Source organism: Ochotona princeps, chromosome 4 (assembly GCF_030435755.1).
Source record: "Ochotona princeps isolate mOchPri1 chromosome 4, mOchPri1.hap1, whole genome shotgun sequence".
NCBI classification, from domain to species: domain Eukaryota; kingdom Metazoa; phylum Chordata; class Mammalia; order Lagomorpha; family Ochotonidae; genus Ochotona; species Ochotona princeps.
In genome coordinates, this window is record NC_080835.1 from 84,854,612 (window position 1) to 84,870,587 (window position 15,976).

The 15,976-nt window shown below is 38.7% G+C and overlaps 1 protein-coding gene across 1 annotated transcript; it reads left to right on the forward strand.

Annotated features, from left to right (window-relative positions):
- The first annotated feature begins 5,793 nt into the window (after positions 1–5,793).
- LOC101528146 (stromelysin-1) lies at positions 5,794–13,370 on the forward strand. Its single transcript, XM_004585019.2, has 10 exons — positions 5,794–5,921; positions 6,660–6,904; positions 6,996–7,144; positions 7,265–7,390; positions 8,545–8,709; positions 8,896–9,040; positions 9,879–10,012; positions 10,714–10,873; positions 12,065–12,168; positions 13,119–13,370. Exons 1-10 carry the CDS (start codon positions 5,817–5,819, stop codon positions 13,217–13,219), a joined length of 1,434 nt encoding a protein of 477 aa, XP_004585076.2. The 5' UTR covers positions 5,794–5,816; the 3' UTR covers positions 13,220–13,370.
- Positions 13,371–15,976: the final 2,606 nt, after the last annotated feature.

The following is a 15,976-nucleotide window of genomic DNA, read 5'->3' on the forward strand; positions in this document are numbered from 1 at the left end:
GGAGAATGGGATTTCCCACCAGTACCTGCTTTGTGCATGTTGTGAGTGAGGTCTGCCTCTGTATACCTCTACTCCCAATTTTAACTGTTGTTACAACACAGACTTTCAGTGTTAGATAATGTGACCTGTCCAGAGGATGTGCCAGCATGAGAATGTCATGATCCAAGAGAGTGAGGTCTCTCCGAACAGTGGAAAAACCATATCCTAGGACTGTCACCACAGATTTGTCAGGCAATGAGCACTGTCACAGTATGCGAGAAAAAATGAAGAAAAACAACCACTAGAATATAGCACTTGCAAATTACAGAGTTTAAACAAAGCTATGTGGGTAACAGGGAAAAAATAAATGTGATTTAACCAAGGGAAAAACCCAGCACTACTCATTACCTAAGCCATGGAGCGAAGAGACATTTCCAGTGAGACTGAATGAATCGAAGAACAGTGGCCCAGTCTTATGTACAATTTTGGACAATGACTGCGGTTTGCAGCAATTTTCAAAGACACTAGCCCCTTATGTATTAAAAAAATAATAATAATAAGTCCAGTAAGGCAGTCTGCCGAAGGTCAGGTTTGCAGAATGCCTTATCTTTATCTCCAGTGACATTTCAGGAAGCTATATAATAATTTGTTACAATTGGCTCCAAGAAACCACGGTTGAAAATTGGTTATGTTGTTACTGTTTGTTTCCACTTCCAACTTAAGAGCAATCAGAGAAAACCAGATTCGCACCCTCTATCAATGCCAGAGAGTGGCTCACATTTACTCTGCGTGCCTTCGCTTCTCTCACCAATAGCCTGAAGTTAGGGCGTATCTGAAGCTTCACCTTTTTCCCATTTCTCTACTTATTTTTGAGTGTGTGCCAATACTTCCATGACAATGGTTAACCCCTTTTCTATGCCAAGCTCTGAATAAACTGTCTTTGCTGGTTTTTTTTTTTTTTTCGTTTGAGTAGCCCATGTTTATTTCCATAACAGGCAAAGATCTGCCAAGCCACAAGACAGGAACCCAACCCTAAGTGCATTGGATGGCTTCAATTTTTCCAATTTCACAGGACTCAGTGCCTTGTCATGCTTATCTCATCCTACTGGGCTTTTTCTGACTCTACTATTTCTTTCCTTTCGCATTTCTTTTTATTTCCAATCCTCCATGTAGCTTTACAGCCCGTTTGGATGATAGTACTAGTCCTGGAAATGGTAACTGCGCTTTCCTCACATTCTAATCCACCTCCTTAATCACTGCTGGGGCATGCATCCCAACGAGGCACAGTTCTTCTGTTGTCATTTATCCAGCCAAAATCATTAAGTGGGAAGGCTTCAGTCAAAAGGAAAAACTGCCTATGCCTGCTGATGCACCCTTTCCCAAACTTGCACAAGAACATGCAGACAAAAAGGAAAAGAAAAGCGATGACATTGCAAATAAGGTTGTTCGTTTTAGTTTTTCCATTTTTTAATAGGGACAGCACAATTACATAGGAAAAAATTCAGAAACTTCTCTGTGTTTGTCATGAAACCTTAGGAAACACTAACCAACTGAAAGAGATTTTGTTCTGCACAGGAACCAGGAAGAATTTTTCTATCAGCTAGACTCTCTGAAGCTCTCTCACTAATGAATGGATGTTGATTTTAGAAGAAAGATGAAAGTTATGAACATATTTTCCACAGGAGATACTAACAAAAGACACACCCAGACATGCAAGAATCAGTAACTTTCATTACTGAATAATACTTGGGGAAACAAATTACATAAAAACATACAATATCAATTGGCTGAAGAGAAAAGCATCCCAGGATAGGTACTTCGGGATGTAAGAAGCTCACCAGAACTGCGTCTGCTGTCACTTTGACAGCTCTCTGATGGAAAGGTGACTTGCCAGGTGAGTTTTTCAAGTTGAAGAGAAAGCTGCTCCTTCATGCGTCTCACACTTTTTTCCTTTTGCTTCCAATTTAGACCTCATATAAGAAAAAGTATTTCTCAAGCAACATTTTTTTTCACTAAAGTCACATAGAATATGCTCTCTGTTGGTGCAACACTAAAAACTGGAATTTATGTTATTCTGCTTAGCACAACTGAAATATTTATGCAGCGAATATTTCAAACCTCTTCTCTTTCCTCCATCAGGTCAGTTGCCTGGAGCCACATAAATATATTGTCATAGCCAAGAAATCTGAACAATGGATTTCAACATTCTTATCATTCATGTTAAGTGACCTGAATTATTATTTTTGTGTAAATGAAAATAGAACAGTTATCCACATGCAGTTTGTCTATCCCTGTCTTTTCTTTTCCCATTCACCTTGCTAGGAGAATGTTTGTAAGTGTCAGTGGCTGACCTATGAATCAGCAGATGTGGCCTGATTTTGAAGATGAAAAACTAGTGAAAAACCTGTAAACAATGTGTTTTATCGTACTATGCAGATGGAAAGTATTGTCTTTATTATAAGAAGAGCTCCTTTCTGGCTAAAACGATTCAGAATTTTGGAAAAACCAGACGAAATTTATAAATTCCCGTGATCAGTATGATACAAAAAAATTATAGAGCAGTATAAACAATTAGAGGACAGTGCATAGTTAACATTATTAAAGGCATTTTTCATTGTGATGTGACAAATTGTTTTTTATTTTTCTATTATTTGTGTATTCTTAATTTTCTTTACTAAACATACACAGCATTTTCATCATGTTTTGTAGAAATACACTTTCTACCAAAATAGAATAAATCCTAAACACTTTAACCGTAGACTAATAGTCAACTACAAACAGGCTCCAACCTATCTGCCCACAACTTTATTTTTCATATTTATATCTCACATTTCTTTCGTTCTCATAAAAAGTAAACAGTTGGCCGAGCATGCCACTTGGGACAGACATGCTACCCAATTAAATTATAGCCTTCCTTCCATCACAACTTGTTTCTTCTTTCTTTATTTTGAAATAACTAATTTGGTCTAATTTTCCTCCTAAACTTTTTTAAAAACTTCATTCCAAATATATGTTCTTAGTTTGGGAATTCTAAGGCATAACGTCTCAAAAAACTTAAAGAGCGATTCTATCAGCTGAAAGCAGTGAGGATCATGCATTGTCATGTCTGATTAGTCATAGAGAAGCATAATAAGTAGAAGGTAAAATGTGAAAAGTTAACAAGGAGAATGTTACCAGAACTAATTCCCAGCTTTTGAATGTAAGTTTGGACCAGCTTGAACTTAAGTTTAATGCCAGGCTTCTGATCCCCAGGAAGTCAAATTTATAAAACCAGCACTATCGCGCTCTTGTATGCATGTAGCTTTCTCACAAGTGATTGTTCTGCGGGAATGAGTTTCATTCTGTGCTCAATTTCCCCCCAATTATTTAATGTTCCTCTCTACACGTGACATGCTTTCTGTCCTCCTTTCATCCCTCCATTCTTCTCGTTTTTCCACTCAACTGCCCTTCAAGTTATGACCTATGCCTTTTCATTAGCACATTGTCTTTTAAATTTAATCAGCAAAATGCAATGTGTTCATCTTTGCATTGTCACAAAACTCCCTGGTTCCACAATTCTAGTTTGAATATTCCAAAGTCATAGGAATGACCACTGTAGGCATATATGTGCCTTCGATGTATTCTTTTTATTAGAAAGACTAGAGATGATAGATTGGATCTTTGCCCATTTGTATAATCTCCAAATCTTTCAGCTTTTAATTTACTTGTTCGACTTACTAGGAGTCTTTCATAATAAATTACTAATCTGGGCATGGTGCGGTAGCCTAGCAGCTAAGGTCTTTGTGCCTCACACGTGCTGGGATTCCATATGGGTGCTGGTTCTAATCCCTGCAGCCTCACTTCCCATCCAGCTCCTTGCTTGTGGCCTGGGAAAGCAGCCAAGGATGGTCCAAAGACTTGGGACCCTGCACCTGCATGGGAGACCTGGAAGAGGCTCCAGGCTCCCGGCTTCAGATCGGCTCAGCACCAGCCATTGTGGCTACTTGCAGAGTGAATCAATGGATGGAAGATCTTCCTCTCTGTCTCTCCTCCTCTTTGTATGTCTGACTTTCCAGTAAAAATAAAATAAATCTTAAAAAAAATTAAATGTGATCTGTTCCTTTTTGTAATTTATGGTAAAATGTGGTAGGAAAATAAGTAGACCCTTAAAGTACAGTTCCATGTGGAAAATACAATAATGAGACTAGTACAAAGCATCATTTAGGAAAAAGTAATGATAGTTCTTGAAACCCAGCAAAGATGTCTCAAGAAAGTCTCTAAAGCTATTTTGAAGGAGAAAAAAGCTCTGCTCAACAAGCTTCAATATATTCATTTCAAGAACAATATAACACTCTGCTAATTGTATGTGAATAGTTGAAAAAATAAATGATCTCTTTTAAGCTTGCTTCTAAACTTTAAATATGTTTTATAATTTATAATACCCGAAAAAAAAAATCATTACAACAGATACTTAAATTTGATGTTTAGCAACTTGCCAAGTGGCCATCAAGGCATCTCCCATTACAGAGCTCTTACACCACTAAGTACTCCTGCTACATATTTATACTTATTCGATGAAACCCCTCCAACATTCATTATGAGATATATAAGGTATAAAACAAAGGGAAACACAAAAGATGTAAACAAAGGGAGAAAGCTCACCGCCTTCGCTACACGCCTGTATGTTAATGTCCACGGTGTGACACTCTATTTGACAGGGAAAGGAGGGAGGAAGGAAAAGAAAGAAAAGGGAAAGGAAAGGGGAGCAGTGGGGAAAAAGAACAGCATGAAAAACTCATTTAAGATGATTCCCCTCTCCCATATGAAAAGCATGCACTGATTTGAGTTTAAGAAGGAGGGGAAAGAATTAAAAGAGAATGAGGAAACAACAGAGAATTTCGTTGCAGTGAGCAACCAAACTTGTCATGCGCACAAGTACTTATGGGTGAGATATTTGGAGTCCACAACAGAATAATGACCAACACAAGGAAAAATATACACTTCCTTCTTTCAAAAGACTCTCTTTGATTGGTTCTGTCCGAAAGATTTTCCTCCTCAAGGACTAACAAATTAAACCAGAAATAATTGGTAAATATTCTAAATAAAAGCCTCAAAAAATAAGTTCTCCTTTCCAATTTCCTTCTAAATACCATTTCCTGTACTTCAGGGTGTAATAAAATAGATATAGCTATGCAGTACAGTTTTCATTTACTCACATCTATACTTGAATTTTTACCTGAAAATTTTTTTTATTTTTCATGATACAGTTCCATAGGCTCAAGGATTTCTCTTTCCTCTCTCCCCCATCAGCCTCCCCACTCCCACGGACTTCCCCTATATTATTACAATAGAATAGTGCTTCAGCAAGAGTCACAAGTCCATCATTCTTCTATTTAAATCTACACTTAATTTTAAAATGTATTTTTCCTGAGACAAAGCTACTTCGAGAAGTTGTGTACAATTCTGATTTTTTTTACCAAGTCAACCTACTTCTCTTAAACAATCAAGTATAAGTTTTCTAGTGAGTTCTAGTCAAATTTTCCAGGAGGGGAAAAAGAAAAGCCCCAATTTTCTCTTTCGCCAAGACAGGAAGTATTTCCTGGAGATTAATCACTGCTTTGCCTTACAAAATTTGGAAGGTGGAGAGACATAGCAGATTGTATCATCTTAGGTTGAGTTTGGAATTTTTGGAAATGGTTCTGCTGTCACTTGAGTGAAAGCGATGGTGAGTCAAGCTGCGGGTGCTGTGAACAAATAGTGCCACCCTATAAAAGTTGAGCTCTGGAGAGTAGATCTAAAAGGAGGTAGATCCAGAGCAAGGCATCAATACGGCACAAAGCCCATCAACGCCAACAGAAATGAGGAGTCTTCCAGTCCTGCTCCTGCTGTATGTGGCACTTTGCTCAGCCTACCCACTGTATGGAGCCTCAAGGGATGCAGACAGCAGCATGGACCTGCTTCAGGTAATTCATGGAAGGAGCCATCACATTCACCGTCAGTGCCAAGTGAGGAGGTCTTGTAAGGTTCCACCTTAAGATCATGCCATTCTGTGTGTCTTAAAGCACACACACACACACAAAGTATTGAGTTTGCTGTATACAAACAGTTCAGGACAGAGGGTTAAAAAGTGTTGAATGGTCGTTTTTGTTAAAAAAAAAAAAACTCTACTGCAGTAACAGCAGTGGGGCTTCAGTCATGAGAACGTGAACAATAGATGAGGAGTCTAAGAACAATTTCTTGTTCTGAAACTTCTCTAGGTTCGTTAGTCCAGTGTGATTTTAGCTTCATACTTACATTGCTGGTGCCATGTGTAGAAGAAGAGACTTGTTCAAGCTGCTTCTTAAGCAAGGACCTTATGAAAAATATAAAGTAGAAATTTAAAACTTTTACTTGAAATATACAATTATGTCCAAAAAGTTTGCTTGTTTTGTTTTCTCCTTTAAGAATACAGGATAAATGTTTCAGTGTCCAGCTACTTTACTTTTTGGGATAATAAACTAAGCTGGAGAGACAGGCACAAAGCTAAAGTGAAAGTGAGGAATGATTGTAACTGAAGAACTAAATGTAATGTTTATTAAGTAATTGTTTCAGCAAAGTAGGTAAGTACTTAAGCAATGTGCTAAACTTTAAGAAATTTGCTGTCAGTATGCTATAGCTGAAAATCCTAAGAAATTGTCTAAAAACTGCACCTGTTCCAATAGCAATACCTGGAGAATTACTATAACCTCACAAAAAAGGTGGAGAGTATTTATAGAAGAAGGGACAGTAGTCCTATTGATAACAAAATCCGAGAAATGCAGAAGTTCCTTGGGTTGGAGGTGACAGGCAAGCTGGACTCCAGCACCCTGGAGATGATACGCAAGCCCAGGTGTGGCGTTCCTGACGTTGGTCACTTCACTACCTTCCCTGGCACTCCCAAGTGGAGCAAAACTCACCTCACCTACAGGTAATGAGTCCAAAGCTGTTTCCACAGAGCTCTAAACTTCTCTGCATTGCTATGGGAGGAGAAAGTGTTACCTTCCATTTTTCTCACACAGGATTGTGAATTACACACCGGATTTGCCAAGAGAGGCAGTTGATGCTGCCATTGAGAAAGCGCTGGGAGTGTGGAAGGAGGTGACTCCACTCACATTCTCCAGGATGCACGAGGGAGAGGCTGACATAATGATCTCTTTCGCAGTCGGAGGTAGAAACAACAAACCAAAAGCACTTGAAATTTATCTATTTATCTAGTGTTCTTTTATTATAAAAATGTCACAAGAGATAATAATAATCTATATTTCCAATAAAAATTGTTTTCTATTAGAACATGGAGATTTTATCCCTTTTGATGGCCCTGGAAATGTTTTGGCTCATGCCTATGCACCTGGGCCAGGGATTAATGGAGATGCTCATTTTGATGATGATGAACAATGGACGAAGGATACAGCAGGTTAGTCACTCCTCTATCGGCATTACTCTGACATTATTCTCTTTTTAAATTTATCAAACTCTATAAGAACCAAGAATACTCATGAAATAATGTGTTACTGAGTTTTTTAAACGAATCAGGGAGCAGCAGAACACATTTTAAAATCATTATCAAAACTATTTTCAGATGCCTAATAAGTCTGTTCTCTGAGTTTGTATACACTACTTCAGTAAATGTTTCCTTAATAATTGTGGCTCTTATGTGATCTAAAGGCCATCAGTATAAACAGAAATGTTCTCTTATATCAATTGCAGATACCCAAGGATATCTGCAAATACTAGTGTGGTATACTGAATTTACATTAAAGTGAGCCCTGGGTGTTGCTTATGCAATTTCCCCTTCTACTTCAGTTTTCAAAGCAGAAGTCAGAATTGAATTAAAGAAGCTAAAGTTCTCTAGTATTGGATGCCTAAGTCAATATTTTATTACCTCTAGGTTGGGAGTAACAGACATGTTCTGCTAGAAAGAAATAACCCCAACACAATGTCCAAATTGCTTGGGTAGAAGAATGTTTCATAGTTTATAACTGTACTTTGGGGGTTGACTTCCAGAATTCTTAAATGTTTTCTGAAATAAGTGACTCTGCATGTTAAAATTCCATCATGATTTATGGTGTAAAAGTAAACACTATCTCTGCAGGACATACAGATTTGAGTTTATCATATTTTAAAATTGTTAACACTTTTTAATGGTTGGTTTGAGGGTGGTTCTTTAAGGGATTTCAGAACTAAAATGAACACATTATAATGCTTTAACTGAGATTGCAACTGGCAAATGTTAACACATTGTAGCAGAGTTTAGTTTTTAATTGACAGATGCACAGAACTATTGACTATTGAGAAAATAAGGGAGGAGGATGATTTCCTGCTTAACAACATGAAAAGGGACCCATAGCGATTTCTAAGGCTAGAGAGGGAGGCAATTGGAGGTGACTGGATACTTTAATTCATGCATTGAACTCAAACATGAATCTTGAATACGCTTGGTTTCCCTTTACTGAACCAGTAAGACACACAAAAAGCCCTGTGTGTTCCAGAATATCAACAAATATGATACATAGATGATCTATGTAATGTGTGTAAGTAAAACGCTATTATTTTTTATTTCTTAAATAGGGACCAATTTATTCCTTGTTGCTGCTCATGAGCTTGGTCACTCCCTGGGTCTGTTTCACTCAGCCAACCCCGAGGCGCTGATGTACCCAGTCTACAAATCCTTTACAGACCTTGCCCATTTTCGCCTGTCTCAGGATGATGTGAGTGGCATGCAGTCCCTCTATGGTGAGTTATACTGCAAAAATTAGGCATTGTGGCTTTACAAAGATGGTCATTAGGAAGCTTTAACATGATATATGAAGCACTTGTGATTTAGCTCATAAACACCTAGGGGATGTTGGCAAAGCTTATAAAGTGATACAGGCATCACCTGACTTCTAATATTTGCATACCTGGACCTGTTGCCTATAGGACCTCCTTCTACCTCATCTGATGACTCTGTGGTGCCCATGGAACCCCACCCTCCAGCATCCAGAACACCAGCCAAGTGCGATCCAACTTTGTCCTTCGACGCTGTCAGCACGCTAAGGGGAGAAATCCTATTTTTTAAAGACAGGTCAGAGCAAAACTTATACTTTTCATATCTGTTTTGGTCTACAGTGCTTGGAAAGAAACACAAATAGAAACTTAATACAAATTGTTTAGACATTTAAGACAAAAACATTCCCTCTGATCTCTAAGTCGTTCAGATTTGCTGCTGCCCCTTCCATATTTTTCTAAGATGATCATGTTCATTTTTTGAAAATTCAGGATGATTTATTTCTATTCCTGTTTGCGGTGGTTGTTCCCAAATGTGCTAAGTCACGTTACTGCTCAAAAGATACAAGCAGAGTTTAGAATTAGAATCACACTTATATCCCTTAAAAATCATACCAACGTAAACATTACAGGTAATTAATTTACGGGCTGTTTGATAAATGTACACATGCGAAAGCATTCTAACTACACAAACAGAAAGAAAGTTAACAGTTTTAGTTCACTTCTTATCTGCATTCATCTACAATCAAGGTGCCTTGCATATCGTTCCAGAACTTTCCTGGGTTTATGCAAGAGTGTATTTGTACAACCCATCACATGCATGTGCATATTCTCTATAACTGTGTAAGGTACAAATGATGGTACAGCACAGGCATCCGTTTGTGTGCATTGCATTACCCTGGGTGGGCTACTTTGCATGGTAGGCTAACTTTCCCCTCACTGAAGAAACCACCCTGGAGTTCTGTGACAGAAGAGCCACTGTGACATGTGAAGGAAAAGGAAAGATGTTTTCTGAAAGGCAATATCCTTTGCCATCCAGCCTGAAAGATGAGGAAACAGAAGACGGATAAAATGGGACAGTAAAGAAAAGTGAAAGACTATTTTTCAACTCATACTTCCTTTTGTGTGGATTTCAGGTATTTTTGGCGCAAATCCCTCAGGATACTTGAACCTGAATTTCATTTGATCTCTTCGTTCTGGCCATCTCTTCCTTCAGGAGTGGATGCCGCCTATGAACTCATTAGCAGGGATTCAGTTTTCATTTTTAAAGGTAATTATTATATAAATCTTTCTTTAACTTGCTGAAATAAATCCTCTGCCAAGGAAATTGAACATGACTTCACGTTTCTCCAGTATATCAAATTTTGATTGCCTCTGCAGCCACAGAAATAGTGAAGAAATAGCGAGGGCAGTTCTAATTTTATTTATATTTTACATATGAAAAACCACAGGGTAATATACTAAGCAGAGTTTTATTAACTCTTTAAAATTCTATATTTATTTTCTATTTATTTGAAAGGCAGAGAGACAGAAAAAAAAAAAAAAAACAGATAGAAGTCTTCCATGCACTGATTCCCTTCCTGCACGTCGACAACACCTGGGGCCGACTAAAGCCAGGAGCTGGATCTGAGAATGCAGCGGTCATCTCTTATGGGTGATCCAAGTATTTGAGCCATCACCTACTGCCTGAAAACAGGAAGCTGAGATGGAGAATGGGGCTGGAACTTGAACCCAAACACTCTGAAATAGGGTGCAAGCATGCCAAGAAACTTTTCACCTGCTGAGCTAGACACCCATCTCTGCCCACTTTTAAATTGCTTCATTTGATCTCTGTTAATTTATTAAATATGCAAACTCTTGTTAGTTGCCCACTATGAGCTAGTTATTAAATCTAAAATTCAGGCATCCTCTTTACAAGAATCAAAGGCTAAATTTTAATTGCTATAAATGCAATATGATTTTTTTAAACAGGAAATCAGTTCTGGGCCATCAGAGGAAACGAGGTACAGGCTGGTTACCCAAGAAGCATCCAGACCCTGGGTTTCCCTTCAACCATAAGCAAAATAGATGCTACCATGTCTGATAAAGAAAGAAAGAAAATATACTTCTTTGTGGAAGACAAATACTGGAGGTGAGATGCAATAGGAATTTCTTTTTGTAGAGTTAATTAGAAAATTTTTTCCACTTCTGATAAACCCCTCATTTCTACCCCTCCGATCTCTCAATGGAAGGATGGGGCTGAAGCAACTACTAGGGGAGAGCTTACTGTAAAATATAGCAGTGAATGATAATAGGCATTCCCTGAGCTCTCCTGACTCGGAGCCCATGAAGAGTGGGCTGGCACCGTTCTGTTGTGCCTCATCTGCCTGGATTCCCCATTTCGCGCATCCCCCTACTCAAATCCTGCCCAAGTCCCACTGCCTCCATGACACCTTTCTTCCCTAACTTCAAGCCCAACTGGGCTCTTCATCTGAAAGAAGACACCCCCAAAATCGAGGTGACAATTCAGCATCGCTTCCCCACTATCTTGTGCAAGTTCTCGTAACTCTGCTCATGATCTGAGTGTTTGGCTTCTCTGACATTTCACAGGTCTCCTTTAGCAACACTCATTCATCACCTGTGCCCATTTAAAAGATAACAAGCAGCAGATGTTCGATTTTGCGAATAGAACTCAGGACTAATAGGCAGGCTGATTTCTAAGCAATCTGCCCAGACTTTGAGGTATCGGACAGACCATAGGTCTACAGAGTGAAAACAAAGTTACTGCACTTAATTTCTCGTTCTAATCCCTTTGCCTATGAAGTTGTCGCAGAAGCTTAGATGAGGTGACAAGAGCAGATATAAATGGGATAATTATGGTGGATAATGTGAAAATGTGTTTCACATAAATGATTCAAGTCAACTTCTGTATGTGTCTGCTCACATCTTCATGTTTGGAGACAGAAAGATGATTAAGGTGCTACTATGCATGTAAGACACCAGATGGCACCAGATGGCACCAGTCTTGGCCATTGTGGCCATTAAGGAATGAGCTAGCTAGAAAGTTTTCTTCTGCCTCTCCCTCCCTTTGTAACTCGACTTTCAAATAAATAAATATGCATCTTTTAAAAAGAACAATTAACCCCTGCCAACTCGGGACATCACCCTTGCTGCTGATGAAAACATGGTGCCATAGCAATAATTTCAAAGATTTCTTTAGTGTTGAATGTGCTTGACATTTATTTGCAGTACTTGGACAGTTTACCAGAATTCCACTCCGAATCCAGCTATTATTTAAATGTTTTTCTGTAATGTTAAGCTGTGTTTCTTGCACTTGGTACAGGTTTGATGAGAGGAGACAGTCACTGGAGCCAGGCTTCCCTAGGCTTATAGCAGAAGACTTTCCAGGAGTTAACTCAAAGGTTGATGCTGTCTTTGAAGCATTTGGTAAGACAATATCTATTTTGTTGGCAATAGTGCACTTGAAATGTTTTCCAGTATCAAATAAAATAAGATCATTGAAATGATTATTAGTAATATGGTTTTCAAAAGCAGTCCCCTACCCGAAATTTCAATTAACTTACATTTGTACCAATTATTGTATATCATAAAGATAATTAACACAACTCTGTTTTATACATGCATATAAAGCCAGAGCTCTCAAATGTCACTTCCTCGCATCTCTCGACCTTTCAGATTATCATGTTAGCATAAAAACCCCATCTAGTGGTGTGGCCAGAATTAACACTGGTTGCCTAGCTTTGTCTTCTGTCCTGTTCTACTGCTACTATGAGTTTCCAATGAGATCTTCCATCTTTCCTGAGTAGTCAGTGCTTACTTAAAGTTTAAAAAATATTTTTCCCCTAAACTCAAAGAGAAGTGGGAGGAGGTGATGATCTTTGCTGAAAGGTAAGTGGGCACCACATTTGCAGGACATTGAAGGTCCCTGGGTATCATTTCAAAGTTCTTGTGCTTCTCTGGGCCACATGTGCCTGTTGGGCTTCACTGAAGAGAGAAGAAAGAATGTTAGGAAGAAAGGAAGTAACAGGTGATCATTTCCAAACAAGCAGAGTTTCTCCTGATTTGAAGTAATCTAACAATGCTGTTTTTGTTGGGAGAGGAGTGATGGTTCTCTTTTGTTGAGTTGCTTTGGGCAAGTTTCTGATTCTGTCTAAACCTCGACTTGCTTATTACTACAATGGAATTAGTCAGCTCACAATGTGGTTATACAAATAGATGAAAAACAATTGTCTAAATGTTGAACATTGCCCCTGGCCCAAAGCAGAACTCTTTAAGCACATTTTAGTTTTAGTTATCCATTCTTTTCCTAAATTTTCTGTTTTCAGATTTTCTTGTTGAAAAAGAAAACTCACTGTTTCCCTTGTCTACACCTGCAGGATTTTTCTACTTCTTCAGTGGATCTTCACAGTTGGAGTTTGACCCCAATGCAAAGAAAGTGACACATATTCTGAGAAGCAACAGCTGGTTTTATTGTTAGAACGGACATGTAGAAGGCAAACAGCATGGACATTTTAAATGAAGCTAATTGTTCTGCACTTGAATCTTTGTGTACTGAGGTGGTTCATTTTCTCCAGCATATGTTGTGATGGAAAACTGATCTGAACTATGTATCTAGCTGGTCATTCATTTCACACTGCAATGGCTGCTTAATATGCACACTGTCACATGGAAGGGGCTTCCACCACGGGCCACATAAGCTAGAACTGGAAGTAGAGCCTGGACTCAAACCTAGGCACTCCAAATGGGATCCAGGCCTCCCAAGGGGCATCTTAATCATTTTTATCATTTTTAAGTAACTTAACTGCATTCACCCTTAGCAGTCTAAATTCCAGGGTGCTAGCTTAAATTGTAATGGACAGTGGGGTACCTCATACCTGCCACTATTCCAGTCTGTACATTTTGTCAAGAAGTTTTGTTCCAGAAAGGCTGGTACTTGTTGATGTACTGACAAGCCATTTGATGTATTGACAAGCCAGGTGCCAGAGACCAGGCTAATAGTGCATGTCAGGACAAGATCAATCCATGGTGATGTGATGCTTGGTTCTGGAATGTTCAATCTCTGGCTCAATTCCTTTTACCCTGGGCAGGATGTAGTCTGTATTTGCATTTACAAGAAGTGATCCTATGACATTTGAAAGGGAAAGGGGGAAGGGAAACAGAAGCCAAAAATCAGACGGGGACTTGCTAATCAACAAACAGAATAATGGATTTGACCCAGAAAAGAACCTAAAAGATACTGAAGTTATAGAACCTTGACAATAAGTGAGCAGATGAGCTATGAACTAAGGATCAGTTAAGTCTAGCATCAAGAACAAGTAACACCCAGGATTAGTTGTAATCCAAGGATACAGCAAGAAGAGCATGATAAATCCTCTCAAATCTTGCAGGAATGACTTTTAAAAGCAGTTTTCTCTAAAAATGAAGTCGTTGTCAAGACTTCAATATGAGGAAGTATTCAGCTTGCTGACCTAGAATTACGAGAGAATAATGCTTGAAGCAGCACCAATGTTCCTTAGCCTTGATTTATAATCACCAATAATAATCCACTGTAGTGGATCTGAAATTCCCTTTGCTTGGAGCATAAATTATCTGGTTCCGAAAGGAGAATATACATAGAAAGAAATAGGAAGGAGGGTGAGGATGGAGGGGAGTTAATACAATGATCCTTTTATTTAAGGACCAATAGGCTCTAGCAGGCTTTGTAGTCATTCTGTTTGAATAGGTCATCCATTGTTAAGATGTTTGAAAACTGTATGAGAAACTGATTTAAGGCATTCAGGTTTTATCATATTAGTAAGAGGTACTCGAGTACTTAGACATATCATGCTTGATTCTGGTGCAGTGACTCAACAGACTAATCTTCTGTCTGCTAGCACTGCATCCCATGTGGGCACAGTTCATATCCCAGCTGCTCCATTTCTTTTGATTTTCTTTTCCCACAAAGTTATATATTACCCTTTCACCTGGAGGTACTTAAATGGTTTTTGTCTTGATGCCCTCAGCCCACATCAGTCTTGTGACTAAACAGATTCTTACTAGAACCTTGCGAATGGGTGGACTGACTCCGAAGAGTTGTGCATAAAAGGCTATACTTAACATAAATTTAAGTCATAATTCTGCCATACTGTGAATGAGCAGAAATGTTTTCTACCAGTTGTACACTCAACAATTTTGAAATTTCATTAGTGTTGAGTTAAACAGCAGAGGGGCCAGCACAGTGGCAATACAGGTTAATCCTCTGTTTGTTGGTACCAGCAATCACTCCGAGCAACAGCTCATACCCTGACTGCTCCAAGTCCTGATCCAAGTCTCTGTTTATAGCCTGGGACAGCAGCAGAGGATGGCCTAAGTCCTTGGGACCCTATATCCACATGGGGGAGCTGGAAGAATCTCCTGGATTCCAGCTTCTAACTGGCTCAGCTTTGGCTGCTGCAGTCATTTGGAGAGTGAACCAGCAGCCCCTCTGCCCTTTTATTGCTGTATAATGCCTCATCAGTATTAAAGGTCGCAAGACAATAATCATAATGTGTCTCATTCAGTTTACAAGTACCTGTAAGATTCATTGTTGCATAAATAAATGAGTGAGGCATTATTTCCTTTTAGCAGGTAATATCCAAGTTTGTAGATAAGATCAAGCCAGTGAATAAAATGCAAATCCTTTATAGGATGACTTAAGTGAAAGACTTTGGAGGGTGAAAAGAAATGAAACCCAGCCAAAGGCATAGGACTTCTGCAGACAACTGGGGCTACTACGCAATAATCATTTAAGTATTTGTTTTTCTCTGCCTTTCAAATCAAATGAAAACAAACGATAAATTTTTAATTTTTAACATAATAAGTAAATGAAAACTTGTTGTCATGGTAGGAAGAAATTTAATTTTAAAAATTGTTTTTAAGCAGCTGATTTCTTGGCCATTATCAGCAATTGGGGTAATAACTCAGGACTCAGATAAACAGAAGATGATGGGCTCGGCAATACAAGAAGGGCTGTGAGTGGGAGTCTCTACCTTCCACCAGAGGACATCCACTTTCGTCTGATTTACAAGATGGCATCCCTAAAGGAATTTTGTTCAAGTAAAGATGACAGCAGCTTATGAAAGCTTGGAGAATTCTAGAATAGGATATGTACACACCTCCTGGATCATTTTAAGAGACCCTTTAGGGATGACATCTATGTAATGTCTTGCCCAATCCTACCTGGTCACTTGCTACCCTTGAATTGACTTAGTGACAC